The 25,879-nt window shown below is 47.2% G+C and overlaps 2 protein-coding genes across 2 annotated transcripts in view; one reads left to right on the top strand and one right to left on the bottom strand.

Moving 5' to 3' along the window:
• The window catches only part of LOC147646922 (uncharacterized), a 166,622-nt gene extending 146,284 nt beyond the window's left edge, over positions 1–20,338 (bottom strand). Inside the window, 2 exon segments of the mRNA XM_086872734.1 lie at positions 19,045–20,076; positions 20,263–20,338. Of these exon segments, the coding sequence (XP_086728860.1) occupies positions 19,045–20,076; positions 20,263–20,314 (1,084 nt within the window). The 5' untranslated portion in view covers positions 20,315–20,338.
• Positions 20,339–24,624: 4,286 nt separating this feature from the next.
• The window catches only part of LOC147646921 (serine/threonine-protein kinase MARK2-like), a 46,418-nt gene continuing 45,163 nt past the window's right edge, over positions 24,625–25,879 (top strand). The window contains exons 1-3 of the mRNA XM_086872725.1: positions 24,625–24,870; positions 25,228–25,299; positions 25,388–25,459. The gene's annotated coding sequence lies outside the window, so the exon portion shown is untranslated. The remainder of the gene's footprint in view (positions 24,871–25,227; positions 25,300–25,387; positions 25,460–25,879) is intronic.

Genomic DNA, 25,879 nt, shown 5'->3' with positions numbered 1-25,879 from the left:
TCTTCTTGCTTCACTCCAATTTCACCACAATTTCAAATAACAATATTGGAATCAAACCCCAAAAACTTTTTCAGAAAGGTTTCTGAGGCCGGTAAGATGCATCATGCCATCAGCACATCTGCAAAGTAAATAACTGTGTTTTATGTTTCAAAAGACCAATTACACCTTAATTCAAAGTTAGAGAAGATTTTTCACTGTACGCTTGGGTTCTGTTTTTATCTTTCACATTTTATAGAAGTTTTTTTTCTTTTATTTTTCCGCATTTTTCCCCTTAAAACAGAAATCATGCTATGAAAAAGAAGTGTCCTTTGCTCCTGGTTCCTGTGTGGAGCAGCTCCCTTCCTGCTGGCTGAGCTGCTCAGGCAGAGCCCGGCAGCTCCTGGCCCTGCAGGGCTGAGGCTTTTCCCCATTGCTGGGCACAGACTGATGGAGCAGCACTGCTGAACACAGGGACACGCAGAGGGAGCAGAGCAGCTGCCTTTGCCCACCTGAAGCTCCAAGGCCAAACTCTGAGCAGGCACGGCTGGAAGAGACTCGCAGGCTCCCTGTTGGCTCTGCTGCCCCACTTGTGCCCGGCCCAGCTCTGTGTGAGGCACAGGGAGAAGAAGGGGCAGCTCCCTCCCAGCCCCAGCCCAGGGACCCCTCCAGCCCTGGGCCTTGGGGCACTGTCAGCACCTGCTGCTCCAGCCACGGCTTGTGCTGGCACTGACAGCAACAACCAAAGTGGGGCTGGTCCCGAGGGAGCAGCAGCAGTGCCTGGATCTGATCCCTCAGTGTGGGGCAGTGCTGGAAATATGATTGCAGCAGCAGCACCAGCAGCACCAGCAGCACCAGCAGCACCAGCAGCACCAGCAGCACCAGCGCCAGCAGCACCAGCAGTAGCATCAGCAGCAGCACCAGCAGCAGCAGCAGCAGCAGCAGCAGCAGCAGCAGCAGCAGTACCAGCACCACCACCAGCACCAGCTTCACCAGCAGCGCCAGCAGCAGCACCACCAGCAGCACGATCAGCAGCAGCACGAGCAGCAGCACCAGGGGCAGGATCAGCACCAGCAGCAGCACCAGCAGAACCAGCTCCAGAAGCACCAACAGCAGCAGCAGCACCAAAAGCAGCACCAGCAGCAGCACGACCAGCAGCCGAAGCAGCAGCAGCAGGACCAGCAGCACCAGCAGCACCAACACCAACAGCACCAGCAGTGCCAGCAGTACCAGCACCAGCAGCACTAGCAGCAGCACCAGCAGCAGCAGCACCAGCAGCACCAGCAGTACCAGCAGAACCAGCAGCGGTAGCAGCACCAGGGACAGGACCAGCACTAGCTTCACCAGCAGTGCCAGCAGCAGCACCACCACCAGCACGAGCAGCACCAGCACCAGCAGCACCAGCACCAGCAGCACCACCAGTGCCAGCAGCACCAGAAGCACCACCACCAGCAGCACCACCAGCACCAGCAGTAGTACCAGGGGCAAGATCAGCACCAGCAGCACCACCAGCAGCAGCAACAGCAGCAGCAACAGCAGCAGTACCAGTAGTGCCAGCAGCACCAGCGGCAGTGCCAGCAGCAGCACCAGCAGCACCTGCACCAGTACCAGCAGCAGCAGCAGCACCACCAGCACCAGCAGCAGCACCAGCAGAAGCACCAGCAGCACCAGCATCACCAGCAGCAGCAGCAGCATCACCTGCAGCACCAGGACCAGCAGCACCAGCAGTACCAGCAGAACCAGCAGCAGCACTACCACCAGTGCCAGCAGCAGCACCACCAGCACCAGCAGTAGCACCAGGGGCAGGATCAGCACCAGCAGCACCAGCAGCAGCACCAGCCATAGCATCAGCAGCAGCACCAGGGGCTGGACCAGCACCAGCAGCAGCAGCAGCACCAGAAGAAGCAGCATCAGCAGCAGCATCAGTGCCAGCAGCAACAACAGCAGCAACAATAGCAGCAACAGCAGCAGCACCAGCAGCACCTGCAGCAGCACCACCAACAGCACCACCACCACCAAGAGCAGCACCAGCAGCACCAGTACCAGCAGCACCAGCAGCAGCACCAGCACCAGCAGTGCTAGCAGCAGCACCAGCAGCAGCAACAGCAGCAACAGAACCGCCAGCGCCAGCAGTAGCACCAGGGGCAGGATCAGCACCAGCAGCACCAGCAGCAGCACCAGCAGCACCAGCACCAGCACCAGCAACAGCAGCACGAGCACTGCCAGCACCAGCAGCACCAGCAGCAGCACCAGGGGCTGGACCAGCACCAGCAGCACCAGCAGCAACATCAGTGGCAGCACCAGCAGTGCCAGCACCAGCAGCAGCAGCAGCACCAGCACCAGCAGCACCAGCAACAGCAGCACGAGCACTGCCAGCACCAGCAGCACCAGCAGCAGCACCAGGGGCTGGACCAGCACCAGCAGCACCAGCAGCAGCACCAGCAGAAGCACCAGCAGCAGCAGCATCACCAGCACAGAAGGAGCAGCAGCAGCAGCAGCAGCATTTGCAGCACCAGCATCACCACCAGCAGCATCAGTGGCAGCACCAGCAGCACCAGCAGCACCAGCAGAACCAGCAGCAGCACTGCCACCAGTGCAAGCAGCAGCAGCACCAGCACCAGCACCTGCACCAGTACCAGCAGCAGCATCACCAGCACCAGCAGCACCAGCAGTATCACCAGGGGCAGGATCAGCAGCAGCAGCACCAGCAGCAGCAGCACCAGCACCAGCACCAGCACTAGCACCAGCACCAGCAGCACCAGCACCAGCATCACCAGCACAGCAGCAGCAGCACCTGCAGCACCAGCATCACCACCAGCAGCATCAGTGGCAGCACCAGAACCAGCAGGACCAGCAGCACCACCACCAGCACCTGCACCACCAGCAGCAGCAGCAGCACCAGCACCAGCAGCAGCACCAGCACCACCAGCACCAGCACCACCAGCACCAGCAGCACCAGCACCAGCAGTGCCAGCACCCGCAGCAGTACCAACACCAGCACATGGAGCTGACTTTCAGTGCAGCCTCTGCCATGCTTCCCTCCCTGTGCAGCGGTGTCACAGCAGCCTGAGGCACCTGGGAGCCCTCAGTGCCAGCAGGTACTTGAGATGGCAGCCCTGGGCTCCTGCATGTTACGCCAGGAACAGAGCTGGGGACTCCCTCCCCATGTGGAGCTTCCAGATGGAAAAGGCTGCTGTGACCAGGCAGCTCCAAGGGCACAGAAAGGAGGGGCTCAACCCCTTGATCTGTGCCAGTCCCACAGTCCTGGGCAGCAGCCACCGAGCCCTGGGGGAGCAGAGGGCACAGCAAGAGGGACAAAAGCAGTCAAGGTCAGAGACTGGGAAGAGCCAGACCTGGGAGCAGGAACAGCTGCTTCATTGAACTCCTGGAGGAAGCTCTTGGCTGGTTCAAAGCCCTGAAAGGTGTGAAGGGCAGAGAAGAGGCCACACCAAACAATGCTCCTGTTTTCACACCTCCCCTCTCTGTGTCCCAGAAGGAATTGGATGAACTGTATTCTTCTCTCTGAGTTGTCTCGTTCAGTGTGAGCAGCTCAGCACCAGGAGCTGAAGGAGCTGAAGCCTCAGGCCACAAGAGCTGAGTAAGAGGGGGCTTTTGGGCCAAAGTAATGCTGCTAAGTAATGGACCTAGCTGAATGCAGCAGATAGAATCCTGCAATTATAGAATCCATTTTGCTGGAAAAGGCCTCTGAGCTCATCCAGTCCAGCCAGTCACCCAGCAGTGTCAAGCCCAGCACTAAACCTCGTCCCTGAAGTGCCAAGGTCTGAACAACAGGCCCTGAGTGAGGCCTGAACAACAGGCCCTGAGCCAAAGGTGACCTCTGGATGAACCTTCCAACCAGAGGTTATCTGTCTGTCTGCTCATTACTGAAATATGCATGGTCATTAGCACTGTGATAGATGGATCCACTCATCAATGAAACATGGATTGACCTTTCTGTGTTTAGAAGCCAGACAAGGCCATTCAATCGGACATCTGGCCTTGTTTGGGGTGTATGGACAGAGTCAACTCCCTTGGTTCCTCCTTGAGGCCTGGCCAGGCTTTGGTAGGGACGCAAGAGGAGGATGAAACCAGATGTTCCCACAGCAGAAGTGCTGTCAGTTTGTTCATTCAGCACTATCAAACCTGGGCCCTCTCTCACAGCCGGGGTTGAGCCTCACCTGTGGCTGGAGGCACCTGCAGGATTTCCCAGTGTCTGGGAGTGGCTCTCCAGTCCTTGGCTGTGACAGCTTCCCCAGCTGATGGGTGGATCTGAGGATGGCAAAGTCTGAGGGGAACTGGATCTTTGTTAATGCCTGCAGGCAATCTTTGGCAGTGATGATTGGGTGCATTGCTGAGCTGCTCCTTTTGTGATCCTTTGCTGCTTGGAGCTGCAGTAAGTGACACTGATTCCTTTAGGTGGTGTTGGTGCCTTTGGTGCTGACCCTGCCCACTGGTGAAACAAAATTGGCAAAGTCTGGCCAGATCACAACAAAATATCACTTTTTAAATGTAAATGTAAGGAATCAGTCCCATCTGAAATTCCCAGAAGGGAAGCCCTCCCCAGAGTTCACTGGCTCTGGAGTGGGGCTGAGGTGGGAGCACTGTGCGAGCAGTGGGGCAGTCGGTTAAAAGAGGCTGAACCGCAGGATGTCTTAAAATGCATCCAAACATTGCATATGGAAAAAGGAAAAGAACTTGTGGGTTTGGAAAGACAAGGATGGATTTTCTTAACAGCACCAACAGAAGGAACAGTTGTTTTTTGGAATGCTCCCACATGAAGGTACAGAAAAAGGTTTTAGTCTTGAGCTCAGGTTTGTTTGTGCAAGTAACATAATAACAATAACAATAACAACACAATAATATATATTTATATATATAACCAAAACTCAATAATGTGAAATAATGCTGAAAATACCAATTTGTGAGCTTTGGCTGCTCACTGTAACACTAAATAGCCTACAAAAAAGAACTGGCAAAGACCCAAATGTCAATGGTAAACTTTGTGAATTTTATACAAGGAATAAAGGAGGAACGGATAAAACTGGCTGTTTTTATAGGGTTTGTTGATACTATGATGCAGAATGCTTTGTCTGTTCCTGTGAAAAACACACTGATTAAGACTGCTGGGTTTTTCATGTACCAGACTCTCTACAAGCTGCAGGATTGGTTGAACAGGTGAAGGAGTTGTTAAAAGAGCAGTTGATAAAATGAGGAGATGGGAACCTGTCCTGGTGGAGAACCCATCTCCCAGATGTGTTCCATGCCCTTAACAATGGGCCCACTGGGGAAATGGAAACCCGTGGGTGTGCAGGGCTGCACCCAATTTGCAAACACAACCATGGACAGTGAGACTTGGACTGCCTGGGAAATGGTTCTGGGTGTGATGGCCCCTGACAGGGCCACCCCAGAGGCTGCAGGGCTGGACCTTCCTGCACTGGAATTAATTAGGAAAAAGCCAAAGCAAATGAAAGTTAACAATACAAGAATAGGAATTCAGATTCCTCCAGGACGTTTTGGTTTGGTAACTGCTCACTTGAGTTTGGCCTTGCAAAGTGTTGATGTCATGGGAGGAGGAATTGATGCAGATTATGAAGGAGAAATTAAAGAAATTCTGTTAAAAATGAATGAACAAGATTGGATTATTCAACCCCATGACAGGTTATCACAAATATTGATATTGCAGTTTAAAAAGGATTGTGAAAGAAGGAGATCCACCTCCAATCAGCACTGTTTGTGGAGATAAAAGGTTTGGATGCAGCAGTCCTAATAATTGGTCCAGAGTGTGGGTCCAGAGGCCAAATGGCCCTCCAGAGGCAGCTGAAGGAACAGCTCTGGGGAAAGACAACACTGTTTGAATCCTGAAACCTGAGCATGAAGAATGGGAATATGTCCCTGCAGCCAAGTGTTCTCTGCCAGAAAAAGTCAATATTGTTTTACAGATGCTGCCAGAGCAAATCTCCCTGTTTGGCCCAACGACCCCTTTGGAAAATGCTCTGATCCACGGGGCTCCATGTGAAGGCTGATGTGACACTGAGGGACTTGCACACCAATTCCAGCCAGGAGCTGGAAACTGGGATCCTCTCCCCTTCGGCTGGAGAAGTGCCAGGTCCCAGTCCCTGACGGGCACCCAGGCTCCTGGCTGGAATTGGTGTGCAAGTCCCTCAGTGTCACATCAGCCTTCACATGGAGCCCCGTGGATCAGAGCATTTTCCAAAGGGGTCGTTGGGCCAAACAGGGAGATTTACTCTGGCAGCATCTCTAAAACAATATCCCATAACATCAGCTTGTTGTGGCAGAGAACACTTGGCTGCAGGGACATATTCCCATTGTTCCTGCCCAGGTCTCAGGATTCAAACACTGTTGTCTTTCCCCAGAGCTGTTCCTTCAGCTGCCTCTGGAGGGCCATTTGGCCTCTGGACCAATTATTAGGACTGGTGCATCCAAACTCTTGATCTCCATGAACAGAGGTGATTTGAGGTAGATGTCCTTCTTTCACAATTGTTTTTAAAACTGCAGTATTAATAACTGTAATACCCTGCCATGGGGTTGGAAAACAAAATCTTGTTCATTATTGTTTAACAGACTTACATCAATTTTTCCTTGATAATCTGCATCAATTCCTCCTCCCATGACATCAACACTTTGCAAGGCCAAGCTCAAGTGAGCAGTTACCAAACCAAAGCATCCTGGAGGAATCTGAATTCCTATTCTTATATTGTTAACTTTCATTTGCTTTGGCTTTTTCCTAATTAATTCCAGTGCATGAAGGTCCAGCCCTGCAGCCTCTGGGGTGGCCCTGTCAGGGGCCATCACACCCAGAACAATTTCCCAGGCAGTCCAAGTCTCACTGTCCATGGTTGTGTTTGCAAATTGGGTGCAGCCCTGCACACCCACGGGTTTCCATTTCCCCAGTGGGCCCATTGTTAAGGGCATGGAACACATCTGGGAGATGGGTTCTCCACCAGGACAGGTTCCCATCTCCTCATTTTATCAACTGCTCTTTTAACAACTCCTTCACCTGTTCAACCAATCCTGCAGCTTGTAGAGAGTCTGGTACATGAAAAACCCAGCAGTCTTAATCAGTGTGTTTTTCACAGGAACAGACAAAGCATTCTGCATCATAGTATCACCAAACCCTATAGAAACAGCCAATTTCACCCCTTCCTCCTTTATTCCATGTATACAATTCACAAAAGTTTACCACTGACATTTGGGTCTTTGCCAGTCCTTTTTTGTAGGGTGCTTAGTGTTACAGTGAGCAGCCAAAGCTCACAAATCAGTACTGTCAACATTATTTCAAATTATCAATTTTTATTTATGTATATAAATATATATTTTTGTGTTATATTATTATCATCATTATCATCATTATCATTATCATTATCATTATCATCATTATTATAATCATTATCATCATTGTTCTTGTTGTTGTTGTTTCACTTGCACAAACAAATCTGAGCTCAAGACTATAACCTTCTTCTGTCACTCCACATGGGAGTGTTCCAAAAACAATTGTTCCTTCTGTTGGTGCTTTTTCCTATTTGCTGTTAACAAAACCCATCCTACTCTTCCCAAACCCCCAAATTCTTTTCCTTTTTCCACATGCAATTTTTGGATTCATTTTAAGGCTGATTTACTAAAACATGGATATGATCTGGTATCAATATCCAACTGAGAAAGACAAAGACTCCTTAACTGTTTTAGGATTAAAAAGTGTATGTTTATTCACAGCACTGGGCTGATGTGTCAGGTCACCCCTTAATACACACGGCCCCAAGCACAGGTGAATACAGGCTTTTTATTTACAGAAGTATTGAATACAAATACATATTCATGACCCAGTTCCCACCAACTTTTCACTTCCTATGCTACTTAGGAAAAAAAGCAGTTAAGCATGATCCTTGAAATGGGTCGGTGGTCTTTTTCTGAGGAGGGGTCACAGAAGGGAGGAAGGGATATGGCTCTTCCTCGTTCTGCCCTTTCTACCTTTTCAATGCAAAGTGACAAATGGACCCTTGGCTGGGCTCCTTGTTTCATATCTTCAATGAGTTTCTGATTTGCAACTGTCTTATGTTCTTGAAGTTCTTTACCAGATACTTTATTTCTCACTATAAGCCCAACTGAACAAGCATAAAGTTGATAATTAGTTATTAGCCAATGCTTAACCTCTATTTTAGCAAGGCCTCTTGTGGATGCTAACTGAAACAGAGAGCACGGTGCCTGTGGAAATTGCAGGCCACATAGCTTTCTCAGTCTTGCCTGAGAAAGTGGCCTAGGAAATCATGAGGAGGAATTAAAACAATCCTCAGAGACAGAAAACAGCCTTGCAGGTGCTGTTTGTCTGTTCCTTGTTTTCTTGCAAGAGAAGGTCGAGGGGTGGTGTACCCCACTGACCAATGATAGTGATGTGTTAGTTTACTAACCAATAAGAGTTTCTTTTCTGTACTTTTCACGTATCGGTCTATAAAAAAGACCTGAGGTAATAAACCAGAGAGAAATTCTCCTGATCGACTCCCAAGAGAGTCTGTGTCGTTCTTCTCGCTGTTCCTGATAGAGCAACATCCTCTCTATCTACCTTTAATTTTAGCAAGGCCCATCTATTGATTTTAATTAGAGTTAGCAAGGCTTCTTTTTAATTAAGGCCTCACCTTCTCTAGAATCTTAAATTCTTCAAAGTTTGTGTCTCACCATGCCCCTCTGCTTTTTGTGTGTTTTGTTGTAAAAAGGCAGAATTGGCAGGATTCAGTTCTGAGGCCGATTCTGCAGCTGCTGCCTTGTGGGGCTGGTGCTGTCCCTATGCAGGCCCAGGTATTTCTCATGCAGCTTCCTCTGTGGGGGCTGTAGGAAAACTTTAGGGGAAAGTATTTTATTATCTTTCCTTGGTTAATTTTTTAGTCACCTCCCTACGCCTAAGATGGACTTGATGCGAAAAATTGGGACAGGGAGCAATTGGTTACTAAAACAAAAAATGTGATTGGCTTTAGGCAGTGGCATTGCTTGCCACTGAACTGGATCATGTTTAAAAGGAAAATGACTGGAACAAAAGGAAGGAAAATGGTACAACAACATTTGGCATGGACAGTCCTCCCACAGGGATATCCAGCGTCACTGGTTTTGTTTGGGCAAGCTTTGCAGAAAATATTAAGAGAGTTTACTCCAGCCTCAGGAGTTAGGATGTTGCAGGATGTGGATGATTTGCTTTTGTCAGGGGGACAAAAGGTGGTTGAAGAGGCTACTGTAAAGCTGCTTAATTTTCTTGCTAAAAAGACTTAAGGTGTCTGAAAAGGAGGCCAGTTGGTAGGAAAAAAAATAATAATAAAAAGGTCATATATAGAGCTGTCCTGGGGTGACTTTATGATCCTGGTATCCCCAATCGTCTGGTTTATGTTATATATTAAGTTGTGCACCTTTAAGCCTGGCTCTGAGAGCGAAGGGGGCGGAAGAAGAAGTGCGCAATTTGTGTTGAAAGAAAACATCACTCCCCCACATCCCGCTCCTGGACTGTGGTGTCTGCAGCACGGACACACTGCAGGACACAGCTTCTCTCTGGCTTTTAGTTAGTTTTAGCTAGCTGAGGCAGAGGAGTTCCCTGGACCTTTGTTTTTTCCCTTTTTACCTGCATCTGTGCAAGCCTGCTCTGGACCGAACACGCAGCCAAACCCCGGGAGCTCACGCCTGTGGCCCACCGGGGCCTGGGCCTCGGCACTTTCCAGCGCCGAAACGACTGATAAGAACCTGAGCGAGCCGAGCTACAGCACATGAAAAGGACTTTTCTTCCTAGATTTGCCATCCCATTCAACAGCGAGAGGTTTTCTTATTTAATATTATTCAATTTCTGTTAAATAAACAGCTTTTTCCACTTCTCTCCAAGGAAATTTTTTTTCCTTTCCCGGAACAGTTGGGGGGGGAGGGGTCATTTCCCTGGGGAAACCCCCACTTGGAGATTTCCTCCTAAATTGGCCTTAAAGAAGGACAAAAGGCCAACAAAACTCCACAAAAATGCCACAAAATTCCTTAAATCTTCTCAAAACCCTACCAAATTCCAAAAAATCCCACAAAATCTCCTCCAATTTCCACACAATTGCAGAAAAATACCACAAGATTGAAGAAAAATCCCACAAAATACCCTAAATCTTTCCAAAACGCTATGAAATTCCAGAAACATCCCAAAAAATTCTTTACAAATTTCCACAAAATCTCAGAAAAATCCCTCAAAATTCTTCAAGTCTCCTCAAAATGCCACAAAATGCCACAAAAACCCCACCAAATTCCAGAAACATTCCACAAAATCTCCTCCAATTTCCAGAAAATCTAAGAAAAATCTCTCAAAATTCTTCAAGTCTCCCCAAAATCCCACAGAATGCCAAAACATTCCACAACATGCCAAAAAAATTCCACAAAATTCAAGAAATGTCACACAAAATTCAAGAAAAATCCCACAAAATTCCAGAAATATCCCACTAAATTCCTGAAAAATCCAACATAATTCCCTAAATCTTCTCAAAACGCTACCAAATTCCAGAAACATCCCACAAAATTTTCTCCAATTTCCTACAAAATTCCAGAAAAATCCCACAATATCTCTGCCAATTTTGACAATATTCCAGAAAAACCTCACAAAATCCTTGGAAAACCTCACAAAATTCAAGAAAAATCCCATAAAATTCCAGAAACATCCCAAAAAATCTCAATATCCCACTAATATTCAAAAAAATCCCACAAAATTCCCTAAATCTCCTCAAAATATTTCCAAATTCCAGAAAAATCCCACTTAATTCCAGAGAAATCCCACAAAATCTCATCAATATCCTGGTAAATTGCAGAAAAATCACAAAAAATTTCCTAAATCTCCTCAAAACCCTACCAAATTCCAGAAACATCCCACAAAATTCCAGAAAAATCCCACAAAATTGCCTGAATATCCCATAAAATTCAAGAACAATCCTTCAAAATTCCAGAAAAGTCCCACAAAATTTCCGAAAAATCCCACAAAAATAATTTTAAAAAATCCTACAAAATTTTAGGCAATTCTAGAACATTCACAAAAATCCCACAAAATTCAAGAAACATCCCACAAAATTATTTTCATTTGTTCAAAGTCTCACATACTTCCACAAAAATCCCACAAAATTGAAAAAAAATCCCACAAAATTCCCTAAATCTTCTCAAAATGCTACCACATTCCAGAAATATTCCACAATATCTCCACAAATTTCCACAAAATCTAAGGAAAATCCCTTAGAATTCTTCAAGTCTCCTCAAAATCCCACAAAATTCCATGAGAATCCCACAAAATTCCAGAAAAATCCCACAAAATTCCAGAAAAATCCCACAAAATTCCAGAAAAATCCCACAAAATTCCAGTAAAATCTGATGAAATTGTTAGCGTTCAGGAACACACATAATCACAAATGATTGTATGCGGGGGCTTTATTAAGAGATCTGGGTGTCAGGGGTTCACATACCCAAATCTGACCCATCTTGGTTTTGAGTTGAACATGTTTTATACTCTGTTATTATATAACTTATATATTAATTATTAAACTTACATTGTTCTATTGTATGCATTGTTTTTACCCAAGCATGGATTTCTCCTGATCCCCCCCAGCCCCCTAACATTGTTCCTCATGTTCTTTAAACAATAATTATAGCTAATCACATCTAACAATTGTATCATGATCATCTACTGATTACACAGGTGCAGTTTTGACCTGATTTTTAGCAAGTACAAGGCCTAACATTTCCCAGGGCCAACTTTTCCCAGGCTTGGCAAACCTAACTTTCTAAGTCCCTGGATTTTCTAACATTTTGAGACCTTTTACTATCATTACATATTTGTATTATATATTTGATATTACATATCTAAATGAAAGCATTTTCACTTCACTATAAGTGCAAATGTTTTCACTTGATACAGTTCTTTGTTTCTGAGTTTATACTTGATGTTCTTTGAATCCTTGATTGATGTAAACCTCATCCAGGTGAGCTGTCCTGGATGCTGTCAGGAACTGGAGAACCAGAAGATGGTGGATCTCACATCAGTGCCTTTATTATTTTCTGGTTCCAGGACATTTTCTTCTGTATTTCTACCTTGAAGATGCTGCAAACTAACCAAATTGCTAAGAATACAATTAGTAAGATTATGGCACTCTCAATGATAGATTTACTCCATGACCTCACATTCCACCCTAACCCTTTGAAGATTCTGCCTAACCAATTGTAGTCAAATCCTTTTGTTCTTCCTGTGCTCCATGCTCTATTTGTTGCAACTGATTGATGTCATATTCTACATCTGCAGTTACATTTGGGATGTGGATGCAGCAATGATCAATCCATCCCTTTAAAAAACCCACACACTCCATGCTCTTTCAGGAGTAGTAAATTGTAATTGTACGTTTAGTTCTTTAAATCTTTCTCAGGTCACTCTTGCTAATTTATCTACCTGACCTGTAAGTTTGTACAACATTTCTTTATTCTGATAGCTTGCTATAGGACCGAGCAAAGACTCTAGGGCCCACCCAAATTTCACTCTACTAAAGGGTTCTTGCCAAGTGTCATCTTGATTCTATTCCTATCTTAATCCTTCCTAGCTCTGCCTGTGTCTAGCCACTGAGTTGATTTTGCCATTGTTAGCATCCATACCAAGATTAATTTTTGTTTTAGCAATTTTACCAATGTTTCTGCACCCCAATGGCATTTGTTATGTTTAATTTGTAGAACTTCTCTCATTATCAAGGGGGTTAACACTATTTGTCTTTGTGCAGTAACATACCACTCTTCTGAATTATTTTGTGCATTTAGCTAATGTCCCAATTTCTCATCTTCTACTGAATATTTTGGTTTTGGAGGCAAATTACATTGAGATACATTAACATTTAAAGGTATCAATGCCATTGTTGTTTGCACTTCTAAAGCAATCTGTCGAGCTGTCCAGTCTGCTTTTCGATTTTCCTCACAAATTTTGGAGTTTCTTGATTGGTGTGCTTTACACTGTATAATTGATACTTGTTCAGGTTTTTGTATTGCTTTTATCAATTGCAGGACTGTATCTTGATGTTTAACGTGTGTACCTTGAGAAGCCAGTAGTCTTCTTTCTTTCTACAGTGCTCCATGTACATGTACTACTCCAAAAGCATACTTTGAGTCAGTCCATATGTTTACCCTTTTCCCTTTACTCAATTCTAGTGCTCTGCTTAAGGCAGCCAGTTCTGCCCTCTGGGCAGATGGATTTGGTGATAATGCTTTTGCCTCCACTATTGTACTGACTGTTGTTACCGCATATCCAGCGTATCTGCTCCCGTTCTCCACCAAGCTGCTTCCATCTGTGAATAGCTCTCACTCTGCTTGCTCTAGTGGGATGTCTTTCAGGTCTTCTCTTGCCAAATAGGTGTACTCTATTACTTCTACACAGTTGTGCTCTAATGGGCCTTCTTCAGTTGTGGTAGCCAGGAACAAAGCTGGATTCAAGAGGTTAGTTGTCTTTTGTGTGACATCATCCTGCTCAGTCAGGATTACCTGGCATCATCCTGCTTGGAGATAGCCAATGGCCCCCCTTTTGTTCTAAAACAGTGGTCACCATGTGTGGCACGTAGACATCTATGTCTCTACCCATTGTGAGTTTCCTGGCTTCTTGTATCAGCATCACAGTGGCTGCGACTGCCCACAGGCATGAAGGCCATCTGGCACTCTCGTTGTCAAGTTGTTTGGAGAAGTAGCCTACCGGCCTTTTCCAGCCTCCCAAAGGTTGGGTCAGCACTCCCAGTGTTAGGTGTAGTCTTTCATGCACAAACAGGTGAATATCTTTGGGTAAATCAGGCAATCCTAATGCCGGAGCCATTGTCAATGCCTCCTTCAGTTTGAGGAAGGTCTCCTTCTGTGGTTTGCCCCAGGTAAATGGTTGTGTCTTCTGGGCTTCATACAGGGGTTTTGCAATTAGTCCATAATCCATGATCCACAGGTGGCACCACCCTGTCATCCCAAGGAAAACTCGCAGCTCATGCAGGTTCTGGGGTTCTGGAATAGCACAAATAGCTTGAATATGATCAGTACCCAGCTTATGTTGCCCTTGTGAGATTTCACATCCCATGTAAATCACAGTTTGCCAGGCAATTTGTGCCTTCTCTTTAGACACCTTATATCCTTCCATTCCCAGCTGATTTAAAATTTCAATTGTTACCTTTATGCAGGTTGTTTTCTCTTCTGTAATTGTCAGTGTATCATCAACATACTGTAACAGCAGGTATTGTTCTCTCAGTACTTGCTCATTCTCAGTCCAAATCTCCAGCTCCTTAAATACCTGGCTTCCAAATAGGGTTGGACTGTTCTTGTATCCTTGTGGGAGGTGTGTCCAGGTGAGCTGAGTTTTCCTTCCATTTTCTGGATTTTCCCACTCAAAGGCAAGTAGTTTCCTACTTTCTTTGTCAAGGGTATGCAGAAAAATTGAGATACATTAAGTGTGTTATCTCATATATTTGTCTCATATATTTATCTCATATATTTTTATCATATATATTTGTCAAGGGGTATGCAGAAAAAGGCATCTTTTAAATCAATTACAGTAAACCATTTATATTTCTCTTTTATGGATGTTAACAATGTGCAAGGATTAGCTACCACTGGGTAAATATCTTTAGTTATTGCATTTATTGCTCTCAAATCCTGTACTAGTCTGTATTGGTCAACACAGAAATTTGGGCTCTAGCATTAACTACAGAAGTAATAGGCGCACATTTGGGACCCACCATTGCTAAAATCAGTATGTCTCCAGTTTTGTTATTTCTAGTGAGCATTTTAAATACAACCAACCTCCACCTCTCTGCTCACCCATGAGAGGCAGAGTTACCAGTTTCCCTGATTCTGAGGCTGTTTGGACTCCACTCCCAGAAGCTGAGAAGGAGACTGCTTTGGCTCACAGCCCAGAGCCTGTGGAGGCGTGCTGGGTTATACAGTGGGGCATTCGATACAATGAACCTGGGACAGTGTTAATTAGAAACTACTTTACTCAACTTTTAAGTGATAAGTCATCCATTATGTTTCTGGGGACCCTCTTCTTTATCCTTAGTGACCACCAGTACTGGTGGTTAGAGATTTGTTTTCTCTTTTCTGGGTTTTCATTAAGAGAACCAATGTATCTAACACCCTTTGCTTTCTCTGATTTTTCTTCTGGGATTTTTACAGGTCCATAATTTCTACTGTAATTAATTAACTCTTTTGCAACTTTGCTCCATGTCCAAATTTTATGGTTCCTAGCAGGAGAACGCAGTTGTGAACCTGTCGGCTGAGAGGGGGTGGTGAAGGGAGTAAACCCAGGATCAGCGGAACCAGGTCAATCAGTCGGGTTCCCAAGAAATCTATCTAGTCTATCCACAGGGGTTATAGCTGCTATGGTTTTGGGGGTTTTTTATGAGAAAAATTGCTGTAGGTTTAAGTGATTCTGGAAGGCCTTGAATTAAAGAGATCATAATTTCAGTTTTCACAGGTAACAACACTGGTGATTTAGAACCAGCAATTAATTTTCTTTTGTGTATCATTTGCAAGCAGGCAGCTTTGTGAATGTTTTCCAGTAGTTGGTTGGGGGTACCAACTATAGCTATAGGGTCCCCCCTCTCCAAGGGGTTAAGCCCTTCTGCCTGATAAGCTGCATGCTGATTTAGAGCCCATGGGTTATGTCTGTCTCCTGTTGTTACGAAGACTCCATGTCCCCAGTACCCACTGGCTTCCTGTTCTCTCAATCGAATTTAATCACCTCCAGTAAGAGACACTCAGAATACATATTCTGTCTCTGATTCATGAGGCAGACTCCCGTACTCCCTTTTTTTTTTTTTTTTTTCTTTTTCTTTATTTTCAGTCATTATATGCGGATCCTTTTCATTATTGATATAATTATATTATATTGTCTTTTAATTAGAGGTTTCAAACTAAGACACCGGTGTTCCCCACAATTTTATCCAAGTTAGCTCCTTTTGAGGGTAAATTTGATTAATGAGAGAGGTTTCCCTCTCGTTTCCTTTAGCAAGTCAGCATTTTTTGAATTTTTATCATGGAGGGCTACTCACAACAGATTGATCTTACTCCTTTCTTCATCCAATTGTTTTTGCAAAATTTTAACAAGGTTTTGGAGGGAGTCTATTATAGTTCTTTCCTAACTTCTTCACTTAAAGCGAGTTTCTATAGCTGCTGTAAGACAAGCTCCCAAAACTGAGCAGAGTATAGTTTTATTTTTGCCCAGTTTAAATTCTTTTTCATGTTGTAAATAAAACATAGTCTATCAATCACATTTTCCAAATTAAACCAATTATTAAGCACCAACTTTTCCCTCCTGGAGGTCTGGCACTGTGTTTTGCTAACAAAGCATAACATGCATAAAATGCAGCTTTAACTTCTGCAGACATTTTCGGTCATTTTTACAGAGGGAAAAACCACTACAGGAAGGTATAAACTTAAATTATACACACACACACACAGATTTTTGCTTCCCTGTATGGGTAAAAAGGAAAAATCTGCTTGGGAGGCACTCCTTCAGTTTAAAATTCTGGTTGTCTCTTTGCTACACCAAGCTGTCAAAATTCATACACACAACAACAAAAACAGTCCCGCCCTTTTGCACTAAGAGATCTTTTGTGAAATTCTGCAGACAGAGCCCTCAAGTGAGTGTGGGGTGCTTTTCACCTCGGCGTGTGCAGTTTGCGGGAAATTCAAGTTGCCCCCCTTGCTTTCTAGACACCACTCACTCTTTGGGAGTGTCGGGCTGGGTGCAACTGGAGCAAAACGTCCTTCCCCTAATACAGACTGCACAACAAACCTGCAGCCCCTTCTGTCTGTCAGAAATCCTGTCCGTGACTCCAGTTTAAATGCCACGATTCGCTAACGCGAGTGGGACTCGTGAGAGGTTCGTTTGATCTCAGAGTGCAAGACGGACACAAGGGATTTCAGTTTAAATTACAACAACAATAATGTACCTTTATTTTAGTACCAACAACAAGGGTTATGCGAGAGAGGAGAGGAAGAGAGGGTGAGATAAAGAAAACAAAGTAAAGAGAGAGAAGAGGGGGTTATAGCTACCAACAGAAGAGACGGGGTTGCTGGGGTCTTTTTCTGTGGGAAGATTTGGCCAAAATTATCTTAGTCTTATGTAATTCTTCCCCAATGTTACCTTGTTTCCAATGTGCTAATAAGCACCCAAAGGAGAAGTATCCGGTATGGGAGCATTGCTGCCCAAAATCCCTTTAAGTTTCTCCATATTATAACTACAATATACCACAAATGCTGGATCTGCAACGCTATTGCAGTCGTCTGACAGACGGCGCCTAGGCAACTAACTCAAAGATTTCTGGGAGTAATACTTTTCTATCTCTGAGAGAAAGTGCCTTGCCTCCAAGGGAGAGCCAGGATCTCTGAATCAGCTGGTTTCCTGACCCCCACAGTAAAGCATCTTACCTTTCTCTCCTGGGGAAATTGTGAGCAGCAGAGACGGTCGCACCTGATAGGGTCCCCAAGAATCCCTCGGTGCCGGCTGGAGCGTGATCGGGTCGTGAGTTTGCTCAGCAGCACTCACAAGGTCCCATCTGGGGTCGCCAAAATGTTAGTGTTCAGGAACACACATAATCACAGAATGATTAAATTAAGGTGCTTTATTAAGAGCTCTGGGTGTCAGGGTTACACATACCCAAATCTAACCTGACTTCGTTTTGAGTTGAACATACTTTTATACTCTATCATTATATAACTTTCATATTAATTATTAAACTTACATTGTTCTATTGTATGCATTGTTTTTACCCAAGCATGGATTTCTCCTGATCCCCCTCAACCCCCTAACATTGTTCCTCATGTTCTTTAAACAATAATTATAGCTAATCACATCTAACAATTGTATCATTCATCATATACCAATTACACAGGTGCAGTTTGACATGATCTTTAGCAAGTACAAGGCCTAACACTTCCCAGGACCTACTCTTCCCGGGCTCACCAAACCTAACTTTCTTTCTAAGTCCCCAAATTTTCTAAGATTTTAAAACCTTATACTATCAGAGTGACACTTGTCTTTACAAACAAGCTGTGAGTCTGCCGATAAAATGAAACTATCACTGAGAGATAACAGAAACAATGGGATGGATTCAACTGAAAGATGAAAGAGACACTGGGGAAGCACCACAAAATTCCACAAGGGCTAAGAACTAAGAAGGAGATTATGCACTGGGGGGAGGGGGGATGGTATCTCAGGTATCATGAGTACCAGGAAGTCTGTACCTCTCAAATCCCTCAGCCTATGGGGAAAGGGAGAAGGGACGTATGGCCTGGAATTGGGATAAAAGGGAGGCTGCGCCCTCCAAAAATTAGAGAGATCCCAGGGGAATGCCCCATGGTCTCTCCCTTTATTTGAATAAATTGAAAGCACTCCTCTGTCTCCTTTTTGGATATAAACCTCTGGTGTTTGTGGATTAATTTTTTCTGACACTAACAATTAATACGAAGTTCAAAACTACAAACCTAGGCAGTGCAGAATATGAAAAATATGAAAGCTAAAACTAAGGGCATCATAGCTGGGGGGGGGGTGGAATTGAATAATTTTGGGGTGGGACTGATTAGCATTCAGAGGCACTGAGAGGTCTTGAGGTGACAGATTGAAGCCCCTCATCTCTTTGAGTGCCAAGAAATGGAGACAACTCCAAATACCCCACAACCCCTAAATACTCTCAAGTAGCTCCCTGATTCCCAGTTGCTCTTGAAGCACTAGTAAAATGTGAGGTTTTAGGTGCCATTGATTAATTAGATGCCATTAATTTGTTGATTTTTACCCCAATTTAGTCTGTTCCAAAGGGATGAAGATGAATCTAAAGATAATTCGAACAAAACCAAAACGACCACCAGCCCAGTGTCTTCCCAACACAGATCACAGGGAACATGGGCCATCAGGGCTCTGCCCAACGTGGGTCCACTGATGGGGGATGGAGTTGGAGCAGCGCACGAAGCTCTTCCTGCACTTGGAGCACTCGCAGGGCTTCCCTTAGTGGTGCCTCCGTTTGTGTCTGGTCAATTGAGAGCTGTCTGAGAAGTTCTTCCCACAGTGGGGACACTCATAGGGCCTCTCCCCGGTGTGGATGCGTTTGTGGGTACTGAGGCTGGAGCTCTGGCTGAACCCCTTCCCACATTCGTCACACTTATAAGGCCTCTCCCCAGTGTGGATGCGCGGGTGGGTGATGAGGTGGGAGTTTTGCTTGAAGCACTCCCCACAGTCACGGCAGCGGAAGGGCCTCTCATCCGTGTGAATCTGCTGGTGCCTGAGGAACTGGAAGCTGGTCTGAAACCTCTTCCCACATTCTGGACACTCGTAGGGCCTCTCCCCAGTGTGGATCATCTGATGGATGGTCAGTTGGGACCTCCGGCTGAAGCTCTTCCCACATTCCTCACATTCATAGGGACATTCCCCGGAGTGGGTCCTCTGGTGGCGGATCAGGTGGGACCTCCGGCTGAAGCTCTTCCCACATTCCCCACACTTGAAGGGCCTCTCCCCAGTGTGGATGCGCCGGTGAATGGTGAGGGTGGAGCTGTGCTTGAAGCCCTCCCCACAGTCGGGGCAGCGAAAGGGCCTCTCCTCTGTGTGAATCCTCTGGTGCACGAGGAGACTGGAGCTGATCCGAAAACTCTTCCCACACTTGGGACACTCATAGGGCCTCTCCCCAGTGTGGCTGCGCTGGTGGATGATGAGTTTGGAGTTAAAGCTGAAGCCCTTCCCACATTTCCCACACTTGTAGGGCCATTCCCCAGTGTGGATCATCTGGTGGCAGATCAGGCTGTTGCTCTGGCTGAAGCTCTTCCCACACTCCAAGCACTTGTAGCGCTTCTGCCCTTTGTGAAGCTGCTCATGGACTACCAGCTCAGAGCCCCGGCTGGATCTCCGGCCGCCTTCCCGGCACAGGGTGGGTCTTTCCTCCTCAGAGCACCCTGGGATGGGTTTGGAGCTTCTCCTCCTGCGGGATCTCCGGGGCTTTTCCTCCCCATTGGATTCCTGCACTGTGGAACTGCTCAAATCAGCCTCTTCCACAAGGTTCTGCTGCAGGGATTTTTCCTCCCTGGTCTCCATCCTCAGCTCCTTGTCTGAGGGAGGAAGGACAAGGAGAGGATGGGATTTGCCTCTGTGACAGAGGGAAGGGGAAGGAGATCCCCCCAGTGCATCCCCGGCAGGACAGCCTCGGCAACAGGGTTGTCCTGCAGCTGGGGGCCATGCTGGGCTGGGAGATGGAGCAGGAGAGAGAGGGAAAGGGGCACTGACTTCCTCCTCACCTGCCTGGGTGTCCCGAGGCATCTTCCTCTTCCTCGCAGCCTTCCTCTCCATCCAGCCAAGGTTTGGCAATGGGAAATCCTGGTTTGGGGAAATACAAGGGATGAGGACATTGAGTTTGCAGGTCCCTCTGCCCGCGTTCATCTCTAGAAGTCATCGGACATCTGGGGTCCATAAAACCTCCAGAAAACACCAAAATTCAGCCTGAAAATGCCTCCCAGGAGTTCCCCATCTCTGGTCTCTCCTGTTTGGGGTTCAAGGGTTCCCCCCTGTCCCAGCTGCTGGGAGTCACGCTTGTACTGGGGATCACCTGTCTGCTCGATCCCTGCCCTCCCCGGGCTGCTGAGAGTGCCAGGAATCTGAAAAGTTCCCCCTGTTTCCATCTCCCCACTTAAGGACGGTGGGACCCCCCAATATCCCCCCAAGTAGGATTTTCCACTCAGCTTTGAAGTTCCACATTCTCCAAACATCCCCCCCCCAAATGAACCCAACCCAGGGACCCGCCCAGGATATCTGGGCAAAGCTCCCGCTCCCCAGTCACCTGTGGGATGGTGGGTGATGATCGCACAGGTGGGGGACTATAAATTCAGGGAGTGCTGGACCTTGTAGTTCCTTCTCCTTTCCCTGATCCTCATTTGTCCCTCCTCCTCCTCCTGCTCCTCTTTCATCCCTCCTCCTCCTCCTCCCCCAGGAGCAGTGACACCCTCAGTGCCCTGTTCCCGAGCCCCTCACAGCCCACAGCAGGAGCGGGGATGGAGCCGGGACAGGTCGGGATGGGCAGCGCGGGGCTCTCCGCTGCTCCCACCCTCTGGGGACAGGGGGAACCTGGCCTGAGGAAAAGGAGAGGGAAACTGGGAAAACTGGGGGCTGCAGATCCAACCTGGGGCTGGCTGGAGACCCTGGCTGGGGACTGCCAGCCCTTGGGGCTCCTCTGGGGAGATGCAGGAGGGGGGAACACAGAGAGGGCTGGGGGATCCCAGGAGTGGCAGCAATGGCAGGGACTGGTTTGTACTGGGATCATCCTGGCAGTGGCTGAGATTGCACTGGCTGTGTAGTGACATCACACTGGGATATCATACTGGGATCGTCCTGGCAGTGAGTAGGAGCCTGCAGGGGGCAATTGAGACCAGGTTGTGAGGAACTGGGAACATGCCCTGCACTCCCCAGAACCCCGGCATCGCCCCCCATATGTCCCATAAGTGTGCCCCAAACCCTCCAGGATCCCCGAGTGCCCCCTCAGCGCCCGTTCAGGACCCCCCAAAGCATCTCTGGACCCCTGAGTTCTCCCGACACCACAGATGCCCCTTCCAGACACGGCTGGGAATTCATCTCCCATCATCCCAGAACACAGTTCCGCGCCCAAACCTCCTGCCGTGCCCCACGCCCCAAAGAGCCCGGTTACAGCTCCCCAGGTTCCCCCCAAGTGCTCCCGAGCCGTATACATTCGCCCCGAGGACCTGCAATCACAACTCGGACGGAAAAGTTCTCTCGGAGTGCTTCCCTGCACCGCCAAACGCGCCTTCCGAGCCACTTTCGGGACTACAGCTCCCGTCATGCTCCGCGGCGCCCATAGAGTGCCATTCCAGTCATGACTCCATCTCCCGTCATGCCCCACGCCCCACCGGAACCCACTGGAGATGCGCCTATAACTCCCGTGATGCTCCGCGGCCCCGTTAAACTGTATTATATCGGCGCCTACAACTCCCATCATCCCCCGCGCCCCATAGATTCCCCGTTACAGTCTCGCAAGTGCCCGCCCGGTCCCCGAAGTATCCCCAGATTCCCCTCCCTGACTTCCAAGCGCCCCCCTGGACGCTCAAGTGCTCCCCCAAACCATGAATTGTCCCACAGAATCCCTAAGTGCCCACCTGGCTCCCCCAGGTGTCCTCCAGACCACCAAGTTCTCTCTAAATTCCCTCCCCAGACACAAAACTGCCCCAAATGTTCCCCAGAAAAGTTTCTATGGACCCCAAAGTGGTCTCTTTTACCCTGTCTGAGAAAATGATTAAAAAATATGATCAAAGGACTAAAAGTAGTTGTAATTAGCATAAAGAGGGAGAAATAGTGATCAATTAATTAATGAAGGGAATTGTGGTACTTTGACCAAGGAATGATAAGGTTTTTAGTTGCTAAAAATGTATCAATTCTTTTATGTAAATATAAAAATTAGGTTCTAAAAGTACAGAACAATATTATTATAAAAAAATAAAATTTTATTTTTATTAAGTAATTAGATTTTAATGATAAAGAAAAATTCTAAAGAGAAATGTTATCAATGTTTTGGGATGTCAGTCCCAGGTGGGCCATGTCAGACATGCTGAGGCTCGGGGTGAGGAGCAGGTTGTCCAAACAGGGGCAGCCTGCAAGGGATTCATTCTTCCCTGTGACCAGACTGCCTACAGAGACATTCAGCATCAGGATGATAAAGAGTAAATCACGACCTTCTGATCAGTACACAAAGATGTTTTACAGTTTGAACAGTAGAATGTTGTCACTGTAAGGTGCCTTCTTTGTTAATATAGCTCATATTGTGTCATGTTTTTTAAATACCAATGTTGTTGTACAAGCTTTCTTTGCTAAAATATTGTTATAAATGAAATTAGAATTTTGACAACTAGGTCCCTTGGCTTAATGGCAGTTTAATTAAAAATGAATACAATTTACTAAACTGAATAATAGTGTGGTGTAAAAGAATGCAGTTTAGTAAAATAATACAGTTTAATAAAAAAATAAAATTTATATATATAATCTACTAGTAATTAAGTATGATTAAAGCATAAGCAAAACCCACCAGGGTATGGAGGCTACCCTGCCTCACCTTCAAAACAAAGCACTTCAAGCTAAACTCATATACTGTATGCTTATACATATTCATTAATGTTTCCTGTAAGTTTCCTCCTATTGCAAATTTTTCTGACTTAACATCACTTTTCTTCACGGCACATGCCTCACTTGTTGTTAGGAGGTCTTCAGTCTTTATTTGGTGGTCTTTTGGTGAAGGCTTCTCTTCTTCCTCATTGTCCTTTGGATAACCTTACAGGTTTGCATGTGCGTACTAAGCCTTGTGTTATGTTAGTCTACTAATTAGCCTTATATTTACTAATCCTTACGCCCAATGCCTAAATTTCTTCTAATTTTGGTCCATCTCAAGGCCATTTTGGTCTTGAGACACCATTTATCTTCTAAACTACATCCTGTACCTTAATTTTGACATGTAACATCTGCAAAGGGGTACATCTGCTTTGTAACACTGATTCTTGATTGTTTCTAATAATAACTTTAATAACAGTTACAATTTAGTTAGCACGAACCAATTCCATTTATTACAACTGTAAATATGCCTTATGCACCTTTTTATTGGTTTCCATGCTAACGGCCTTGCTTTCTTCCTTGCTATGGATAAACTTGTATTTTCTCTATTTCTTCTTTTGCTACCTCAATTGTTTGGCCTGCAGACCAGTTGCTAAGCCCATCCACATTCAGCTCTTAGTCTTCAGAGGGAAACTTTGAGCACAGTGAGAATCTCCCAGTGTGCAAGAGGGTCCCTGTGTGCCAGCTGCAGCTGGGGCCTCAGCCATCTCCTCTCTCAACAGGTTCCCCTCTGCAGCTTCACAGGAAAGGCCAAACACCTCCCTCAGGGACACCTGCACCACACATTTCACATCTCCATGCCCATACGTGATGTCCCTGTCACAGCTGCATTACCAGCTTGCTGCTGTGCAGATGCTGCCACCACCCAAAGCAAGGCCCTGTGTCCCTGAGGGAACCCGCCCTGCTCTGTGGCCTGGACTGAAGGTGGGTCCCTCCTGCCAGGGCAGGGCCTGACACAGCTCTTCTGTTCCAATAAAGAGATGGAGCTGTCACCCCAGTGTCTGGCTGGTACCACCAGCAAAGCCCACACAGCACCAGCCCTGGCTGAGCTCCATGTCCAGGAGCAGGCAGGGCTGACCACGGTGTGGGCAGGCAGGAGCCAGGCAGGGGCTGCTGTGACCAGCAGCGGGGCCCCGAGGGGCTGGGGGAGTCTGTGTTGAGTGTCCCTGGGCTGAGGGCACATTTCCTTCAGTGGCATCACCTGGGCCTGCACCTCCTCCAGTGCCATGCCCAGGAAAAGAGGCAACCATCAAGAGCATCTCATGGGACAGAACATGACCAGCAATGTCAGCAGGCAAAACCAAGGTTTTGTTTAGCAATGACCCTTTGATGAAGTCAAAGATTTACAATCAGTCCAGTACAGATTGGAGTACAGATGGGAGAACACTCAGGGGGTACAGCCAAGGCCATGAGGTCACAGCAGTCTCTGGGGTGACAGCAGGCTGAGGTGACAGCAGGCTCTGAGGTCACAGAGGTCCCAGAGCCCCGTGGTTGCACAGCACCACAAGGACCAAGCAGTCAGTCCCTGACCACGACTGTTGTGGCAGCAGCGGCGGCGGCAGCAGTGGTGCTGACATTGGGACAGCGGTGTCAGGACAGTGGTGGCAGCAAGAGCTGCAGGACTGGCAGTGGGCAAGGCACCATGGCCTTTGCTCTGCGCCTCCTCCTCCTGCTCCTCCTGGCAGTGGCCCTGCCTGACAGGGCTGCCCAGGCTGCTCCGTGGCAAGCACAGGGAGCAGGTGAGCCCAGGGCCTGGCTTCCCTTTCCTGAGACAGCACTTCCTTCTCCCTGGGAAGCATTGGGGATGGTTTTCCCCCAGGGCTTAAGGGAGGGCTTCCTCTGTGCGTGGGAGAGAGTCCCCAGAGCCCCTGGGCTGGTCCCGCTGCCCCACCAGGGATGTTGCATGGGGCCTGCAAAGAAGGTGGAGAGTGACCAGAGCCAGCCCAGAGCTCTCCAGGCCCCTCTGCAGCTTTGGCCATGTCCACTGACATCTGGCTGCCACGGCCTTTCCCAACCCCCTTGCAGTGCCCAGTTCCCTAATGCAGAAGGGGGTCCCAGCACACCATGGAATGGTTCTGATCTGTGCTTCCTTCCAGATGAGGGTGGTAGGAAGGCTCCTCCAGCAGCTTGGCTTCATGAAGATTTTCTGCCTCTGGAGCCCCATGCAGGTATATTCTCACTGTCCCAGCAAGAAATAATCATTGACCACCTGTCATGAACCAGGTGACAGAAGCTTCTGTGGCTGTTGAGTTACAGGTGTGTCTGCATCAAGGACATTTCAAGCTCCTTTTCTGGTTGCTGCACGCAAGCCCAGCTCCCATCACAGGGGTGAGTGGTGTGTCCTTGCTGATCCCACAGGCTTGAGCCCTGGTTCTGTGGGATCCATTCATCTGAAATGGAAATACTTTCTGTTAAGGTTCTCCGAGAGGGAGGAATAAACCCACAGAAGACAAGATGCTTAGTGAACTGGATAGACACTATGGTGGGTCCAAGTCCCTCAGCCTTCTCCTGAGACTCAGCAGCCAGGGGCTTTCTCTGCACATCTGGACACGTCATTCCTGGCCCAGCAGGAAGGGATCCATGGCAGCTTCACTGCCCCCTGCTGCTTTCATGGCCTGCAGGGCTGTTTCCCAGCCTGGCCTGGCTACAGCTTCTCCCCAGCCTCTGCAGGAAGGCATTTGGCATCAGCTGACAGGGAGCCCAAACTGCAGCACAGGCCATACACAGCCAGAGATCCCTTGCAATTTC

This window comes from Cyanistes caeruleus, unplaced genomic scaffold (assembly GCF_971803275.1).
Source record: "Cyanistes caeruleus unplaced genomic scaffold, bCyaCae1.hap1.1 HAP1_SCAFFOLD_76, whole genome shotgun sequence".
Taxonomy (NCBI): Eukaryota; Metazoa; Chordata; class Aves; order Passeriformes; family Paridae; genus Cyanistes; species Cyanistes caeruleus.
Note: the sequence above shows the minus strand (reverse complement) of the source record. Positions and strands in the feature narration are given on the sequence as shown.